Below are 18,950 nucleotides of genomic sequence, written 5' to 3' on the forward strand. Positions count from 1 at the left end.
GGGACTCAGATTCCCTGCAAACCTATTAGAATGGCCAGAAAACTGACTCCAAATCCCGGGGGGATGCAGAACCACAAGAACTCTTAATGCATTGCTAATGGGAATGCAAAATGGTGCAGCCACATTGGAAGCCGGTTTGGCAACTTCTTGCAAAAACTCAACAGCTACTTGACATACAATCCCCAAATCACAATCCTTTGTTTCCAGGAAGGGTTCCAGCCCTGCACCCCAGCTGCTCCAGGATGGGCAGCCTGCGATGGGAAGGAAGGAAGAAGCCTGGAGTGACAAGAGGGAAGAATGCGCCCACTCCGACATTAGGTGAGAATCCCTGGCACACAGTGGCACACAGCTGATGTCTATTCAACAGGAAGTCCGAGCAGCATCAGGACACCCAAAAGAGGAAAGGGAAGGGGACCATACATGAGACCAAGGGACAGGAGAAACAGGGGTGGGGGGGGGACATTGACAAGGAACAGAGTGACAACTGGAATCCCAGAGAAGCTGAACAGTGCAAGGTGCCCAGAGATGCCCACCCACAGCGCCCCCTGCTGGCTCCTAGCAAGGATAAGGAAGAGGAGGCAGCACAGTTTATTCCTGGGATTGTGCAAAGCTGGATGCGTGGGCTCAGGTGGGGCCCAGGCCCGGCCGCGGTGGTCACTGCGCGCCCGTACTCAGCGGCTCCACCTGCAGCCAGAGGCCGCCCTCGGCGCGCAGGATCAGCTCCGGCTTCCTGCGCGGCTCGGCGCGGTCGGGCAGGACGCGGAAGCGCAGCAGGGTGAGCGCCAGCGCCACCTTCATCTCGGCCATGGCGAACGACTGTCCGATGCAGTTCCTGCGGGCGAGGCTGGGCTGAGACTGCGCCCGGGTCCGCGGCCTGGGACCCTCCCCACCTGCCGGGTCTGGGGGACACAGGAGGGGGCTACCCGTGCCTGGGACCCCCTGTGGGCTTGTGCATCCCCTGACCCAGCGCCCAGCATAGATCAGTGGACCACGAGGGTGTGCTGACTGTGCCCAGAACTCTATTCCGGGAACCTGACCCTGAGGAGTCCCTGGGGCATAGAGGGGGCACCCCTTGTCTGGGACCCCCTGTGCGTTTCCATATCCCCCCGCCTGTCCCGGACTCCAGCACCCAACTCGGACCAGTAGTCGGGGACCGAGGTTCTGCTGCTGTCCGACCAGCACCCGGCCCATCGCTCCTGCACCTGGTGCAGGATCTTGCTGGGACCCCCGGGGGCTTTCCTATCTTCCCACCCTCGCCCAGACCCAGGCCCCGACCCAGGCCTGCACACCAGACAGGGGCTCTGCGTCTCCTATGGGCCTTCTTGGACCAGCTCTGCTGCATTCCTCGCCCCCGACCTCCCAAGGAAGGGAGGGAAGAAACCCAGACTCAGGCCTCAGCAACGCCCCCTCCTCACTTCCTCCCCCACTCTCATGCCCAGACCCCGCCCCGTCACTCAGCCCGGCTTGGACACCCACCGCCCTCACCTGGGCCCAGCTGAGAAGGGGATGAACGCCAGCGGCGACCTGTCCTTGACCTTCTCTGGCTCGAAGCGGGAGGGGTCGTAGACCTGGAGGCCAGGAGGGGACAGGGATGCTGGGTGGGGTCTCCCAGCACAGTCGGGTCTGGAGACACAGGTGTGTGTGCGTGCGTGGTGGGGGAAGCTGGTGTCTGATTCACTGACCCGCACCCTGCCCCCTCCTCCCTCTGGGACCCCCGGTATGGGCAAGGGTGGAGGTGGGGAGGGCACCTCGGGGTCCGGCCACACAGCTGGGTTGTGATGGGTCCCGAAAATGCTGATAAGACAGATGACGCCTATGGGAGGGGACAGGGCAGTGAGGACAAGACCCCTGCGCCGGGTGGACTCCCTTACTGCCCCGCCCTGGAGGCGCCCCCTACTGGTGTGCAGGCACCTTTGGGGATGACCCGGCCATCGGGGAGCACCACGTCCTGGGTGCAGCAGCGAGAGATGACCGTGACCGGGGGGTGCAGCCGCAGGCTCTCCTTGATGCACATGGTGAGGAAGGGCAGCTGGGCCAGGTCGTCCCTGAGGAAGACACAGGCATTGTCCAGGGAGCAGCACAGAGCCCACTGCCCACCTGGTACCCGCTGAGAGCTTTCTCCCTACAACGTAATAAACTTGGATGGCCCAGACATCTGAGCTGAGACAAACAGAATAGATAATGAGAAAGCAGAGACAGAGGGAAATACCAGAGAAAATTTTGCCAGGCTTTTTTATAAGTTATATTTGAAAAGAGCGAAACAAAGTGTCTGAGGTGTTGGTTATGCCTGCTGCCTCAAGCTGATCATCATACATTGTTACAAATGTGGAACTATCACTCTGGATCCTGTAGATATCTACGATAATGCATCAAAGAATTAAATCTAAAATAAAAGCCAAAAGCACGTTTACATAAAAATAAAAACCCTGAATGGCAAGAGAGTGAAATCAAAATGCAAATGAGTAAGAAACAAAATAAACAGATCTTACATCTGGGAGCTTTGTCTCTCTCTATCTACCTATCTAAGAGAGATAGAGGGAGATAGATAGAGAGATAGAGAGAGATAGATGATAGAGATAAATAGATAGAGAGAGAGAGATGATAGATAGATAGATAGATAGATAGATAGATAGATAGATAGATAGAGCTACCAGCCAGGGAACAAAGCTGAGGAAGGCAATTTGATATGTAGAGTAAATGGAGCAACTTGGTAAATACTGATTCTCTGCTTGGAAACTACAAGAGAATTCACGGGGAATCTTCCACAAGCATCAGTGATCCAGTAGGGCAGCGTCATTATTTTTGTTCTTCCTTCTCCTGTGCGTGTGGCTGTTTAACAATGGAATATCTGATAATTCACTGGTTCAACTCCGAACACTAAGAAACTTTATCAACCAACCCTGTGACCAGTACCAGCCAACTCCCTTCCCCAGTGGTTACCTAGAGTACTGTCTTTTATATTTTCTTCCAGAACTACTTTTTAGCACTTTTTAAATGTACTAGCACATACTGGCTGTGATTTTTTTTTTAATTTACTAATATATCAATCTCTTCTTTCTCCTGGGACTTTTGTGAAAATGGTTTTTGCTACTCTGGAACTATAAGATAATTTTCTCATAGTTATTCTTAGGTTTTTAAGATTCTATTTTTTAATCCCACACTGTACTCAGATAGACACTACTTTGTTATAAGACACAAGAATCAAGTTGAGTTTTTCCCAGACAACTTCCTTGTTGTCCCAAGAGCTTTTATTAAATTATCTACATTTTCCTGTTGAAATGTGACATCAAATCTTGCTATGTTCATTGGGCACAATTTTTTAATTCTATTTGAATGGGATATAGGAAGAATGTTCCCATCCACTAGTTCACTCTCCCAATATCTGCAAAAGCCTGGGCTGGGTCAGCTCAGACGTGGGAGCCAAGAACTTCATCCAGGGCAGCCATCCCCTGTAGCTGCCTCCCAAGATGCACACTGACAGGAAGCTAGGACTCAAACCCAGGTACTCTGATATGGGACATGGGTGTTCTTAGGGTCACGTTAACCACTCAGGCCAAATGCCCACACCATTGGACACAAAATTTATATACATATGTCATTATTCTATGTGGAAATAACAAGCAGTAGGAAAGATAACAAAATAAAATAGATTAATAATAATGTGAAACACCTGGATTACATTCAGGAAGAATTTGAAATCTGTGCATTCGAAAAGAACTTAAAAATTTCCCTCAACCCAAATGAAAGATTAATTCACCATGAAAATGAATGTATCTGGAGGTTAATTTATCAACATGTATAAAATCGCTAAGCAGATATCTTAAACTCCATTAAAAACATTAAAGATTATTTGAACTGATGAGTATACTTTCCACACTCTGAGATACTATGCACCAATGTTATGAAGTAATCAGTTTTGCAAAAATCAATCACACATTCAAGTCACTCAACAGATAGAGTCAACGCTAATTAAAATCTACTTGAATTTTTTAGGAATTGTTAAACTTACTGTAAAAATTTTCCAGGAAAATTAAAAATCATAAGGAGCAAGGTCAACATGAAAATAAAATATTAAGGGAGACGCTAAGACCTACTATAGTGTCATTTTCATAAAAATGGTGTGGCACTGCTACACAAGAAAACTGACTCATGGGATGGATTAGATTGTGATAGATATGTAAATAAGTGAGTTTTTCACATCTGGTAGAGGAAGCCCCACAACACCCTGGGAAGTGGGTGGGCAGATGGCTGCAAATGAGAATTTGAACAAATATGGCTTCACAAAAATTAACCAAAAGCACCCCACTAAAGTGAAAAGATAATCTTTTACAGCTATGGGCAGAAAAAAGATTAAGTTTAATATGTATTATAGGTAGACATTCCTCCAATACAGATGAAAAAAAAGAGAAGGAGCCAAAGAAAATAATGTAAGATGAGCACTCATGTGAAAAGAAAATAAATGGCTTTACCAACATGTGTGTAGGATGCTCAGTCTCACTCTTAATTTAAAGAAATGTTCATTAAAAGGAGAAATTTGAAGACTGGCAAAAATTTTAAGTAATACAATGATATCATTGGTACAGTTATTGGGAAGCTGGGAGTTTGTATCATTATTAAACTTGTACAGTGCAAATGATCTTTGAGTTGTTGATTATGCTTCTGGAAACCTGCAAAGATATTTATACATAAGCAATGGTCACTGTACATGCATTCTGACTATGCCATGTTTAACTTAAAAAACACTGTGAACAGTTGAAATATACGTACATGGGAAGATATTTCATTAACTCATGTTGCAGCCACACCACAGAATATTACATAGCTACCAAAAAGGAAGAAATGAGGGTCACTTGTCTTAGCTCAGGCTGCAGACTTGGAGGCAAATGAGCACAGAAATGCTGCAAGGCAAACTGGTGGTATCCGTCATAATTGGATGCACTTACATAGGGGTAAGCTGAATAAAAATATACAGCATAGAGAAAGGGTTATTAGACTCACGGTTGAACAATCAGAACTAACTCTAAGAGCGTGTAAAGGTCTTCAAAATGTTCATGGGAAATGCATATTATGAAAAAACTGCAGTTTTCAAAAATCTTTGCACCAAAAAAAGCTTATCTTTCAATTGCATTTTCTGTGATTTTCTGAAGTAGCCTCATATGTAAACACAAAAGGGCAAAAAGCAAATGGATGTACATATGGGTATGAAAAGATGATGATGAAGAGACACACATAAATAAAAGATGATTGGCAGCGAGACAGACCAATGGTAGATAGATAGGTAGGGTTAGTAGATAGATAGGGTTAGTAGATAGAAAAACATGAAAGATAGGTATATAGATAGATGATTAGACAGATTGCAGATAGGTAGATAGCCAGGCAGGCAAGTAGATTACTTATCTATATCTACATGTATGTATATTTATAAATATATATTTCTATATAGATGATTGATAAATGACAAATCAATAGCTCTAGAAACCCCTGAGAATAAAATGCAACCCTATTTTTCTCTGTGACATCTCATTTTGTGCAAGAAGAACTTGTCATCATCCTTGTTTTTGTAATTCCACAATTGTATCCATATATATTTGTGGAGTTACAAAAACTATAGTGCAAATGATTATATTATATATATAATTTTTATATATTATATATATGTATATATATATATATATATAATTTGGCCTGTCAAAACACAGAGATTCTATCATTTCTAACACCATGAGCGAACCCAGAGGACATTAGGCCAAGTGAAAAATCAAGACACAGAAAGACAAATAGCAGACTCGATTCATATGTGGGATATAAAATATTCAAACTCACAGAAGCCTAGAATAGAACAGCAGTTAGCAGTCATGAGTGAGGAGGAGATGCTGTTCCAAGCCAGCCAGGAGGGACCACAGTTTTTAGAGCTATTGCATAGCAGGTAAATGCAGGTAGTAATAATGTAGTTTTCAAACTTGCTCAGAGAATAAACCTCCAATGTGATCACACAATGAGTATATGGGATATTGGATATGCTCATCAGCTTGATTTAATCATTCTACATCATGTGCATATCCTAACCTCACACTATACCCCATTAAATGTGTATAAAGTTGTCAAGTAAAAATAAAGGATAAATTTAGAAAAGCACTCATTTTTGAAAACTCATATTTTGACAAAAAGATCTCAAAGGTATATTATTAATATGCATACTTGTATCTATTATATTTATATGTGCCAATTTGTACAGAAAAAGAGTATGTATTCTTATAAATGCGGACATAAGGATAGCCAATGTTTTGTAAAGATAAAGGAAAATACTGTCCATCATCACCCTTAGGATGGGGTTTAAGATGCAAGCGTGTGTTTTTATCATAAACACTCTCATACACTTACTAAAACCAAGTGCACCATCTTGCTTGAAATCAAGGTTGTGAAAGCATAGAAATGTCTCCTCACCTCACAGACATGTGTCCCACGTGAAGGCTGACAGGATGGCATCACCACAAGATACCTGCCCAATTCTATGCCTCTAATTCCAGCTCTGCCATGGTCGGATCGCCTCCATGCCCTTGTTCTCTCCAGCATGGCCTCCAACGCTAGCCCTAAAAGGATCTTTCTAGAACCTGGACCGGATGTGCACTTCCCCTCCTCAAACTCCTCCCATGGCGCCCGGTTGCGGTTGAGTGACACTTGAGGCCACTGGCATTGCTTTCCCAGTCTCCCACCACCAGTCTCCATCGTCATCCCCAGTTTCTTTGTCTCATGGCTCAGCACCCTCCCTCCTCCCAGGCTGTCTTCTGAACTACAGCACTGTGCCCACAGCTGGACCCAAACATCTACTGATATCCATTCTCAGATGGGACACATCGTTTATCTTCTAATCATGATTCCTGCCTGGGTGGACGGGAGTGTCCTGACCTGGTGCTGTTACCCCCACCAGACTGGGAACTCCTAGAAGAGAGATCCCTGGGTTGGGTCCTTCCCAGGTCTCCAGAACCCAGAGTGGGGCTGGGAAGAGAACTGAGACTGGGAAGAGCGTGTGAGCTGTGTTTGCTGGATGGATGAGTGCTGTGTGTGTGTCACACAAAAGGTCCATGGCTCTTCCCACCAGCTCCTTGTGAATCCCTGGACTGGACAGCAGGGTAGGATTTAGGGTTCAGAATATCAAACACTCAGGAAGTGAAGATGTTTGCAGGAAATGTGATTTCAGGAGAGAAAGGAAGGGAATGTGAAGAAAAAAAAAACTAAAAATTCATTTACAAAACCTGTACTGATACAGCTCAATTCACAATAGCTAAGGTAAGGAATTAACCCAGATGTCCATCAACTAAAGACTGGATAAAGAAATTATGGTTATATACACTATGGAACACTACACAGTGGTTAAAAAATGAAATCCTGTCATTTGCAACAAAATGGATGCAACTGGAAATCATTATACTTAGTGAAATAAGCCAGTCCCCCCCCCCAAAAAAAAAAAACAAATATCATATGTTCTCCTTGACCTGTATTAACTAACAAAGTACCTAATAGGTAATCTATAGAAGTGAAATTGACACTTTGAGATGAAATGACTTTGAACAGCCCTTGTCCCGACCGTTGAGGAACATTTGATTTTTTTCTTCATACTATTTGTTGAACTCTTAGTGCAGGGTTAATTTTATGAGTATAAAGTTAACTGAAAACAGATCTTTGTAAAAATAAATAGTAAGAATGAGAATAGGAGAGGGAGGAGGAAGAAGGGTGGGAGTGCAGGCAGGAGGGAGAGTAGGGTGGGAAAAATCACTGTTCCTAAATTTATACATATGAAATGCGTGAAGTTTGTATACCTTAAATAAAAGGTTTCTAGGTTTAAAAAAAAAAAAAAACCTGTGCTGAGTGGAGTCATATTCCCGCATCCATGATCACAGCAGCCCAGATCTTTCTGTCCCCAGAGCCTGCACTCCTTCCCTGCTGGCCAGCAGTAACGCGGGATTAACAAAGAGAGCTTCCCCTTCCCCAGATTGGGTCGCTGATCCAGGAAGAGGGGCTCATGAACAGGCTTGGAGGACCCACACTCACCACTCAATCTCTTTAAGTTCCCGGTCTCTCAGGAGCTCTTGCACCTCCTGCCGGCAGCGTTCTTGGTATTCTGGGTGCTTCGCGAGGTTGTACAGGACCCAAGAGAGACCGCTGGCCGTGGTGTCGTGGCCTGAAAGGCAGCCAGGCATGCTTGGGCCACAGGGCAGCTTCAACACCAGAGGGTGGACAGCGTCCAGACATGGAAGCCTCAGGGAGAAGTTGGGGAGTGGGTGTGGAATGGTTCAGGACACACCCACCACATCCCAGGGAAGCAGAGACGACTGTCAGTCCACCTGGGACTCTCACCCTCAAACATGAAGGTATCAGCCTCTGCACGTATGTCTTCATCTGACATCTCCTTTCCATCTTCATCCTGGAGCCAGCACAAAACCCCCCAGATCACACCAGCTCTGAGGGCTCCCATGTCTAACAGACTCAGGATACATCCAGTAACTGCAGCCCACAGTGCACCCCTAGACCTCTCTTGGTAAGCATCCTAGGAGGGCCAGCCCTCAGGCCCTCCCCTAGTCTTCCCTGTCTCCTGCTTTGTCCTTGGTGGGAGGATTCAATGACCCACGAGGGGGTTTCTAAGAAAAAGCTGCTGCCACCGTGGGTTGCAGAATTGGATATCATTTTGCCTTGGAAGTTAAAGGTTAAATGTGATTCCAGAGACATTGGCTCACATTCCAAGGTGGTAGATCCAGAGAGTCTTATCTCTCCTGGAGGTATTTTGTCTGGAAATCTATAGAAAACTTTCTCACTGGACAGAATCTGTTTATATTCCCCCGCCAACCTCCTAGGAGGAAGTAAGGGGCAGAGATACAATTTGAGATCTATGAGGGGGCACCTGCTGTGGAGCAGGCTTTGCTGCACGTACAGAAGAAATATTTGCATTGACCTGAGGGGAATTTGGGAATAGGGAGCAGGTGCAACAGTCCTAACTGCTGTGATTGCTGTGAGCAAGAAATGTGTTGTTTTGAGCCAGCGTTATTGTGCTTCTGTCAGCAGAGGGATGGAGACAGATTGTATGGATACAGATATGGATTTGTGTATAGATATAAACCATGGCAGACTACATGATGAACTTCCCAATAAAGTAAAATCTCAACCCCTTCCAAATTTCAGACTTAGCAGACTCCGACGCCTGTATTACAGAGAAGTCTCTGAAATATGCCTGTGGCTGCTGCTTCCTTTCTCTAATACCATCCAGTGCCCTCTAGATCAAGTCCAAGCCCTTCTAGCTGACATTCGACCTTAAGCCACCTCCTAAATTGAGGTCCTCATGCAGCCCACCTTGGTCAGCAGGAGCACATCAATGAAGTCCAAAGTCTTGGTCTTGGCCTTGGCCTTGAGGAAGTCGTCAATCCCCTGATTAGGGAGTGTGCGGCGCCGCTCCTGGATGACGGCATCGGTGAAATCATGCACCAGGCGGCAGGCCCTGCGGAAGCGTTGTCCATCAGAGGTGAGGTAGTACAGGAGGTCTGTGTGCAGGAGGATTTGCTGGTGCCTTTTGGCCACAAGGGCACTGAGCTCCAAGATGGCGGCAATGTATTCACTGGGCTTCCTGCAGGGTGAGGTCATAAAGAGAGGCAACAAATCAACACATCTGAAGCCTTGCAATGCCTCTCCCCAGCAGCCAGCAGCTGCCTCCCTTCAGGAGACGGTGTCCAGAATTAGACCCACAGACACCACAAGGAAAAGCATGAGACTTGCATCTCCAATCTCTGTCCTACCCTTGCATCCCACTTCGGTGTCCTGCCTATGTGCCTCAGGCACCCAGAGCCCCGTTTGGACATTATGCTTGTCTTCTACCCAGTGCCTGCCCCTTCTCCTCCTGAAACCATCCACACAGTAGAGACCTCATCTTCTTCCAACTAGTCTATGGCCTGGCCCCAGCCGTGCTTCATTGCCTGCAATGTAATTTCCTTTGAGCTAGTCCAAAGAGTATAGATCTGACCAAGCCCTTCATCTTCTCAAACCATTCTAGTATTCCCTGGAAACCTCAGGACAGACTTCATGCCTGTTGACTAGGTCTAGCCACTGCCTGTCCTGTCAACCGTGGTTCCAAAGAGTCTCTTGGCTGTCTGTTGCTCATCCTGATCTCCATGCCTTCACTCAAACATGTCTCCCAATTTGAGAGGACCTCTACTTCTCTCTCTCTCTCTCTCTCTCTCTCTCTCTCTCTGTCTCTGTCTCTTTTCTTTCTTTCTTTCTTTCTTTCTTTCTTTTTTTTTTTTTTTTTGACAGGCAGAGTTAGACAGTGAGAGAGAGAGAGACAGAGAGAAAGGTCTTCCTTCCATTGGTTCACCTCCCAAATGGCCACTATGGCTGGTGCACTGCACCAATCTGAAGCCAGGAGCCAGGTGCTTCTCCTGGTCTCCCATGGGGTGCAGGGCCCAAGCACTTGGGCCATCCTCCACTGCACTTCCGGGCCACAGCAGAGAGCTGGCCTGGAAGAGGGCCAACCGGGACAGAATCCGGTGCCCCGACCAGGACTAGAACCTGGTGTGCCGGCGCCGCAGGCAGAGGATTAGCCTAGTGAGCCATGGCGCCAGCCTCTCTCTCTTTTCAATGCCTATTTCTAACCCACCTCCTCCAAGAAGGCTCTCCTGGTTGCTAGTTGATCCTCTCCCCGCCCGCCCACCTCCTCCCATGAGCCCATGAGCTGAGTTCCCATGCTTGGGCAAGGACTCACTCCTGACAATTGCTGTCGAAGCTGAAGACACATTTCTGCAGACTGTCCAGGGTCATGAGGCTGATATGCTCAAACATGTCCAGACGGGCACTGCCCTCCGAGGCCAGGCGCTGCCACTTGGCCTGGTCAGAGAAGAGGACATAGCTGGGACTGGGCTCTGGCTCCCTAAAGCCCCTCCCTAATCCTATCAACCAGGATGGACCAGCCTCTGTTCCTCTGCCCCAAGCACCCAACCCCAGCAAGGATCAGGCTAGAGTGGGAATGGAAGCCATCACTAGAGAGATATACCCACGGCTCGGTGGACCTGGGCTCAAGCCCCAGCTCAGCCTCCCATGCTATGTATGTGCTTGGTGAGGTCATCACCCTCCCCTGAATCCCACCTGTCAAGTCTTTAATAACAGCTAAGTTGACCTACTTGGATGTCAGATCAACCAAATGGGTGTCAGGGGTACACTACTGCAGACCCACTTACCAGCTGAGTGGGATTGAAGAAGCTCACTACTCTCCCCAACCGTAAGTTTCACCATCAATATAATGGGCATATATCAGGGAACTGGCATATATCATAATTTTTGGCCTGTGGTGAGAACTCAGTCGATGTTAGCTGGCCTCATCATCACTGTGCTTTCGGAATTTCAGCAACATCCGTCGGGAGAGCTTGTTCTCTGTGATGCCTGAGCATCCCTGATGCGTGCGTCAGGCATTCTGGCCCCTCGTATTCCTAACGTGAGCCACTGCTCAGAATCATCTCTGCAGAGAACAACACTGAGAGACCCGGCAACCCATGCACCAGTGTCAGGCTCCTCTACTTGCTGTAACAACAGATTCCCTGACCCTAGTCCTCCTCTCCTATAATATACAACACCACATGAGCAAGCACCCTTCAAATCCCACCTGTGATGCCGACATGGGTTACAGGTGGCTTGGAGAAAGAAGCGCATAATGTGAGTTGTACTGTGAGTTAATAAACCTTCCTTTGTCTCTGACCCAGGAGACTCACGTCTTCTGGCAGAATCCATGAAATGGTTATAGGCTAAGTTGTCAAGTTGTGTGTTACAAAAAGTCCTAGGCACATTACAAAACCCTTATCTCCAACTCTTCTCCATATAACCACACTTTTCCCAATGTGATCTCTTTGCAACTTCTACTAAGAGATGAAGACTTTGATTCTGTGTTGGGCTTTTGACTTTCTTTGGCCAATACAATGTGGTGAAAATGATATAATAATACACTCTGATAAACCAAAGCCTCCTCACCCTTCTTTGAAATCTTATGTTTGCCATGTAAATAAACCCTAGATGTCCTTCTCCAGAGAGAGAGAGAGAGAGAGAGAGAGAGAGAGAGATCACATGAAGCAAGATCCAGCTGTCCCAGCTTAGATCAGCCTAAAAGCAGTCAAGCCACAAACAGGGGAGATAACAGAGCCAGGAGCAGCAGAGCTGCCTCCTGACACACAGTTTACCATATACCATGAGTGACCCCATCCACGTCGGGAAAACCAGCCAAATGACCTATGGCCTTATTAGCAATCATAAACCCTTTTTGATTTAAACCAATGAGTTGGGAATGGTTTATGACTCAGTAATAACCATGGCAGCATCAACATTCATGACTTGGGTCTACAGTAATTCTATGGGACAAACTGATGCACTCTGAGCACCTACTGTATACCAGGGACCACTCTGAGCACCTACTGTGTACCAGGGACATGATTCCATGACATCATCTTGACTGCCTTTTTTGTATTTTTATTTTTTTGCCAGGCATGGTTTGACAGTGAGAGAGAGAGACAGAGAGAAAAGTCTTTTCTGTTGGTTCACTCCCCCAAGTGACCGCTACAGCTGGCACGTTACAGCCAGCGTGCTGCGCTGATCCGAAGCCAGGAGCCAGGTGCTTCTCCTGGTCTCCCATGCGGGTGCAGGGCCCAAGCACTTGGGATATCCTCCACTGCACTCCCGGGCCACAGCAGAGAGCTGGCCTGGAAGAGGAGCAACTGGGACAGAATCTGGCACCCTGACCGGGACTAGAACCAGGGGTGCCGGTGCCGCAGGCAAAGGATTAGCCTAGTGAGCCACGGCGCCGGCCCTTTGTATATTTTTTAAAAGAAAATTGCATTTCTTTATTATAGTGCCAGAGGTTTAGAGATAGATAGATATAACAGAGACAGCCAGACTTGACTTCCAATTCCTCCTAGTGGCTAAGTTGGGCAAAGACTGAACTTGGGAACTGAAAACTCAGTGCAAGTCTGCCACATAGGGGTAGCAGGGAGGCAAGCAATAGAGCCATCACCTACCTGCTGACTCCGAGTGCACATTAGGAGAAAGCTGAATCAAGAAGTGAGGTAGGAGTTGTTATTCTCATTACAGAGATGAGTAAACTGGGAGGGAGGGAGAGAGGGCGAGCGAGCGAGAGAGAGAGAGAGAGAATGGTCCCAGAGCCACCCAGCAGAGCAAATATTCCACACTTGATATGTGTGGCCCCTTTGCTTCAGAGACTCCATCCAGGGTCCTGGAGTTAAGGCACTCACATGCATAACATTTACACTCTTGTTGAAAATCTTCATGTAGGGCTTCAGGATGTTGAAATGGAAGGCGGGCGTCAGCATGCGACGATGGCGGCTCCACTTGTCACCGGCGCTCAGCAAAAGCCCATCCCCTAGGAGGGCAGAGGACAAGGCCATCACCTCCCCCTGGCCCCCCAAGGGCGGCCTGAACCCTTCCACCATCAGTTACTCACCCAGCCATGGCTTCAAGAAGCTGTAGAAGATGACATCCTTGGGTGCGATGGCAGCTGATGTGAAGGATGAACATCAGGGGCCATGAGAGGGGAAGGGAGGGACTCTGGGTAGGGCTGGAGGGTCCCCACACGACGCCTACACTTCCCCCCTCGCAACATAGCATAGCAGGAAGGCAGCAAATACAGAGGGCATGGGGTGTAATGGGGGAATCTGACCAGGCTGCAGCAGCACAGCACAGCAGAGGTATATGCACAACATGTCCCAGCATGCCTTGCCACGCTCTTACATGGTCCAACAGGCTCTGCAGAACGCAGCCCTCAGGAAACACCCTTACGTGGACTTAGGATTCCCTTTCTGTCCCAGCACTCTCTAATATCTACTGACATAGACATGCAACATGTGACTTGGCCTCAATGTTTCTTTTTTTAAAAAAGATTTATTTATTTTATTTGAAGGTCAGAATTCCATAGAGAGAAGGAGGAAGAGACAGAGAGGAGAGAGAGAGGTCTTCCATCAGTGGGTCTACTGCCCAAATGGCCACAATAGTCAGGGCTGGGCCAGGCCGTAGCCAGGAGGTAGGAGCTTCATCCAGGTCTCCCATGCAGGTGCAGGGATCCAAGGACATGGGCCATCCTCCACTGCTTTCCCAGGTGCATCAGCAGGGAGCTGGATTGGGAGTGGAGCAGCTGGGATATGAGCCAGAGCCCATGGGATGCTGGCACTATAGATCATAGCTTAATCCACCACACCACAGTGGCAGCCTTCCAACATTTCTTAGCATGTCCTGATACGCTCACCACACATATGAACTGCCCAGACATGACACATGTTCTGACAAGACCTCAGCATGCCCCACGACAGGATTTAAATGTATTCCCATTAATGCCATGGGTGTGATTCAGGCATGAACAAACGGGTCCCCACACGTGATCTGCACATACACTAAGACCAGTCCTAGACAAGACTTAAAAAAAAGTCTCAGGCATCTCACAAAAGGCACTGGAGTTCCAAACCACAGACAAGCCCCACACATGGACAGACACGACTGGCCTGAGAGAACAACAACCGTACACCACATCTGACAGGACCCCGACGCCCCCCAGGTGCCCGTGGACACAGCTGGGCCCCAGACATGACCATCTGCTAGTTCTCAAGTGTGAGCAGAGGCTCGGCTATTGATGGAAACGTGACAAAATGCGACAAACTGTCACATACGGCAGACAGGAGCAGACACGATCAGAAGTCAGACAGGTGGGGGTCCAGGTGAGACAGAGGCAGCTGTGTCTCTGCCACAGCCCTTCCTGTCTGCACTTGGGTCGCCTGCTCAGACAGAGGCAGCACAGAGACCTTGGCATCAGGCAAGCAGTGGCCACCGTGCTATCTACCTGGAGCAAAGAGCACAGGCTTGATGTGGGTGGGGTGGAAGATGCGGACGACTGCGTGCCAGGGCCCCACCCACCAGCAGCACACATCCCCAAACGTGCGTGCCAGGCCCTGGGTGTACAGGAGGCCTTCCTCCGAGCTCTGAATCTGGAGAAGAACAAAGAGGACCGATGCAGGCTCTTCTAGGCTGCCAGAGAAGGACCTGTGGGCAGGGACCCAGACGGAGCCCTGGAAATTCGACCCAGAGCCCCATCCCCCTCTCTGAGCACTAAATCCCCTCCTGGGCTCCCTCTCCACATCCCTGGTGCGGGGCAGCCAGAATTCCACAGTCACAGGGTCGCAGAAACAGCCGTTCTCCACTTGGATCTCCAGAACCTCATGAGCCTGGGTTCTCGTCCGTCTAATTTTCCAGAAACAGAGACCAATGATGCCATCTGCTCAGTCTGCCTTATGGGGTGTGCCATGCCCTCAAACCTGAGCCTGAATCTGTCTGAATTCAGGGACTCAGGTCTTAACCACTACACTGCTTGGTGCTCCCGAAACAATAGCCCTGGGAGCCCTGTGCCTGCTAGGACTGGGCAATCAGAGTCACCGTGACAGAATGAGAAATCAGTCCAGGTGATCAGGCAATTAAAATGAATCACGGGTCAGGAGTGAGAACCCTGAGGAAAGGTGAGCCTTTACCCCAGCACTAGCTTGGCCTGCTACAGACACCATGATGAGAGGGCTGCTGTGCAGGGAAAAGTGGTTCAGAGACCAGCAAAACCAAGAGAGGGAGGCAGAGTCCTAGTCCTGGATCCAGCCATGCCTGAAGTCCACCCCCTCCTTGACTTTAACAAGAATTCCTTTCTTCACTCTGAACACCAGGGTTGAGTTTCCACCACTTGCAACTTGAAGACACCTCCTCCATCAGAGCAAATGGGGGCATCCACCCAGGATCCCCTCGCGCTTCCTGATGGACACTGCTCATTTCTGTCACTGATGTGTACAGGAGCAGGGAGGCAAGAGGATGAGGGGAGGGTGCAGGATGGAGAGAAGTCTCCTACGGGAGATCCCTGGCACCTGGAGCAGGAAGTCAATAAGCACCCAGTGGGCAAGCCATGGAGAGGAATGATCTGACTTCCCAGGGGTGGCTGTCACAGTATGAGCAGCCCAGAGCCTCCCCCAGCCTCAAGCCCTCCGCATTTCTCTTAGCCTGGCAACAGGCAAAGATGACCATCGTATGCTACCGATGTCCACTGCACCAACCTGCATTCTACGGAAAAACCCCCACCTGTCATTCCAGACCCAGCTCCTGCAACTCCTCCTCCAGGAAGCCTCCCAGGCTGCCCCAGTAGAAAATTTGCTTCTTCCAATGAGACCAGCTCCCTCTGGACACACAAGATTGGGGATGTCTCTGTCCACATTCATCTCGGTGAGACGGGGCTTCCTCCAGGGTTGGGTTTTGGATTGAGACCTCTTGGAGTCTTAGAGGTGCCCTGTACCCAGCCAGGACAGGGGCCGGATGACAGTGCATGGAGCAGACTGTGGTTGGAGGTTGGTGAGTGTATGAAGTAAAGAGTAAGATGGCTGGGAGAGAAGAGGGTGGGGGCCAGAGAAATGCAGGGGCTGCACTGCAGCTTGGGGGGGGCGAGTCTGGAGGGGCTGGAAGTTGTGGGATGCACCATGGCGCCCACCACCACCAGCTCCTCCTGGGTACCTGAGGCACTGAGAACGGGCCGGATGATGTCAGGGTGGCACAAAGAGATGAGAGGGATGGTGGGGCCCATCCAGTTCAGAAAGCCATGGGGGAAGTTGGCCACCAGCTGAATCAATGCCCGCAGGCCCTCCTCCGTGGGGGTGACCTGCAAGCAAGGCAGTGGGCGGTCACCTCCTGGGGTGCTTAATGGACACCACAGAGATGTACGTATCCATCGCTGGAAGCACGGCAGGTATCTCTGCAGGACCCAGAAGTGGCACAGCCTCTGCACCGTGCAGCAGGTCTGGATTCTGCAGGAAGTGGTAGGGGGGGACCACTGCTTCTCCCCGCCCCTTCCCTCTGGGACCCTCTCTAAATCAGAAGGGAGCATCCCCGGTCAGAGGGAGCAGCATGCTCTCTGTCCACGGGGAGGCCCTCCTTGGCTCAAGATGATGGGTTTACTCATCCTGGAATTGGTTCCCGCTCAGGTGCAGCCACAAAGGGAGGGTCCACATGGGAACAGTTTCTGGGGACATCAGTATGGCCACAAGCTTTGTCTCTAAGTCTGCTTCCACATCCTCTCATGTGCTGCCCAGTCCACATGGCCTGCAGTCTCTCCATGGAGGAGGGTCTGCACACTGGGGACCCTCCAGCCTTGGCAGACCCCATGGAGAGCACAAGTGAGCCCTGACTGTCCTTGAGAACTGGGGCTCCCACATGTGGGCACCTTCTGCTCCCCAGGGTCTGCGCTGAGTGCATCCCGTGCACCCTCTCGCTGAACCTCTGCACACACCCATGGTGCTGCCACCCACAAGTGAGACAGCTGAGGCCACACTGCCCAAAGGGGAGAGCGGGCCTGAGCCACAAGAGGGACCAAGGATTCTCAAAGGGGAAGTCGGAGGCCAGTGTTCATGCAGTTGGGCAACAGGGCCCCAGGGTGCATCTTAAGGAGGAAGAGCGAAATGACAGGAAGTGGCCAGAGAAGGGAGGCACTGAGAGACACCCACACCTCTGCCCTGGTCCAGCTGTGCCCCGTGTGTGTGGACCTGGGGACATCACAGCTCATCCCTGTGGGACCACAGCAGTCAGACCTGGGCAGGCATGAGGAAATGGGCCAGATGGGAAGCTGACCCTGGAGGGTCCCATCAGGAGGCCCCCAGTCCAGCAGTGGAGAATGCGGGGAGGCCAGGGGTCTCCCCGCTATGCAGCCCACTCTGGGCACCTCACTCACTGCCCTGCTGTCCTAGACCCCAGATTCCTCCCTACTTCCAGCTCCCTGAGCCCCACCCCTAGCCCCTCAGGGTGTCCATTCACCTGATACCCCAGCCGCCTGTCTGGCCACACTCACCATGCCTAGATGCCCCAGGAACCAGTTCCGTTTTGGAGGCTGCGGGAAACATCGGAGGCGGCGAGTGTTTTCATAGAAAGCATGAGTCCAGGTCAGGATGTGGGCCAGGAGCCAGCAGGCACCAATCAGGGGCAGGAGCAGCCACGGGGAAGATAAACTCAGCTGCAGCATCCTTCAGGGCAGTGGGGCGGGAAGGCGAATGCCTGAGACCTCGGACAGAACCGAGGGAGAGACCAGGGATGCTAGAGAGGGTTTGGGAGGGAGAGTAATGGGAGTGATGGAGGCAGGGCAGAGAGGGCTCCGAGGGGGATGGAGACCCAGGGCAATCCAGAGGAAGAGGCAGAGAAAGTAGAGGGAGGGAGGGAGGGAGGGAGGGAGGGAAAAAGGGGAGAGAGAGAGAGAGGGAGAGAGAGGGAAGAAGCGAGGAAGGGAGGGAGAGAGAGGGAGGGAGGAAGGAAGGGAGGGAGGGAGGAAGGAAGGGAGGGAGGGGGGAGGGAGGGAGGAAGGGAGGGTGGGAAGGACAGAGAGGGAGGGAGGGAGGGTGGGAGGGGGAGAGAGAGAGGGAAAGAGAGAGAGGGATGGAGGGAGGAAGGAAGGCAGGGAGTGAGGGAGAGAGAGAGGGAGGGAGAGAGAGGGAGGAAAGAAGGGTGGGAGAGGGAGGGGGAAGGAGGAAGAGAGGGAGGGTTGGAAGGGGAGAAAGAGAGAGGGAGGGAGGGAGAGAGGGAGGGGGAAGGAGAAAGAGAGGGATGGAGGGGGAGAGAGAGAGGGAGGGAAAGGGGGAGAGAGAGAGAGGGAGGGAGGGAGAGAGCCAAAGCCCAGAAAACACTTCAGTTGGTTTCTGGTGACTGATAAGTTCCCATCTCCTGGGCCAGCTGCTCTCTGGAGCTGTCCCCTGACCATGGGCAGTGCCCCTCCCCACCCAGGACCGCGACCCTCCAGGCCCACCACTCCCCAGCCTGTCACCTTCTGTCAGGACCAGCTCCACTGAAACAACCTCCGCTCTCCCCACCTCCTGGACCAAGCTGGGCTGGGTGGGGCTGGAGCTGGAGCTGCCAATCCC

General features: G+C 50.1%; 1 protein-coding gene across 2 annotated transcripts; it reads right to left on the reverse strand.

The window, feature by feature from the left end:
- Positions 1–572: 572 nt before the first annotated feature.
- Positions 573–18,950, reverse strand: LOC100350957 (cytochrome P450 4F3). Of its 2 annotated transcripts, none has more exons than XM_017338750.3 (13): positions 18,854–18,950; positions 17,891–18,132; positions 14,867–15,011; positions 13,481–13,534; positions 13,272–13,399; positions 10,745–10,866; positions 9,343–9,613; positions 8,356–8,422; positions 8,050–8,179; positions 1,912–2,045; positions 1,749–1,813; positions 1,486–1,568; positions 573–832 (listed from the first exon to the last, which is right to left on the reverse strand). In XM_017338750.3, the coding sequence occupies exons 2-13, from the start codon at positions 18,059–18,061 to the stop codon at positions 655–657; spliced, it is 1,548 nt and encodes a 515-aa protein (XP_017194239.2). In that variant the 5' UTR covers positions 18,062–18,132; positions 18,854–18,950; the 3' UTR covers positions 573–654. The 2 variants fall into 2 exon arrangements, with proteins under 2 accessions (XP_017194239.2, XP_008248895.2); XM_008250673.4 differs by lacking the exon at positions 14,867–15,011 and adding an exon at positions 16,564–16,708.

Source organism: Oryctolagus cuniculus, chromosome 16, assembly GCF_964237555.1.
Source record: "Oryctolagus cuniculus chromosome 16, mOryCun1.1, whole genome shotgun sequence".
Lineage (NCBI taxonomy): Eukaryota > Metazoa > Chordata > Mammalia > Lagomorpha > Leporidae > Oryctolagus > Oryctolagus cuniculus.

Excerpts from the sequence above, each read along its gene's own strand:
- LOC100350957 (XM_017338750.3), bottom strand. The coding sequence starts at position 18,061 with ATGCTGCAGCTGAGTTTATCTTCCCCGTGGCTGCTCCTGCCCCTGATT. Across the intron at positions 10,867-13,271 it reads AGAGTGTAAATGTTATGCAT|GCCAAGTGGCAGCGCCTGGC; the intron begins GTGAGTGCCTTA and ends TTCTCTGACCAG. Across the intron at positions 833-1,485 it reads CCCTTCTCAGCTGGGCCCAG|GAACTGCATCGGACAGTCGT; the intron begins GTGAGGGCGGTG and ends CCTCGCCCGCAG.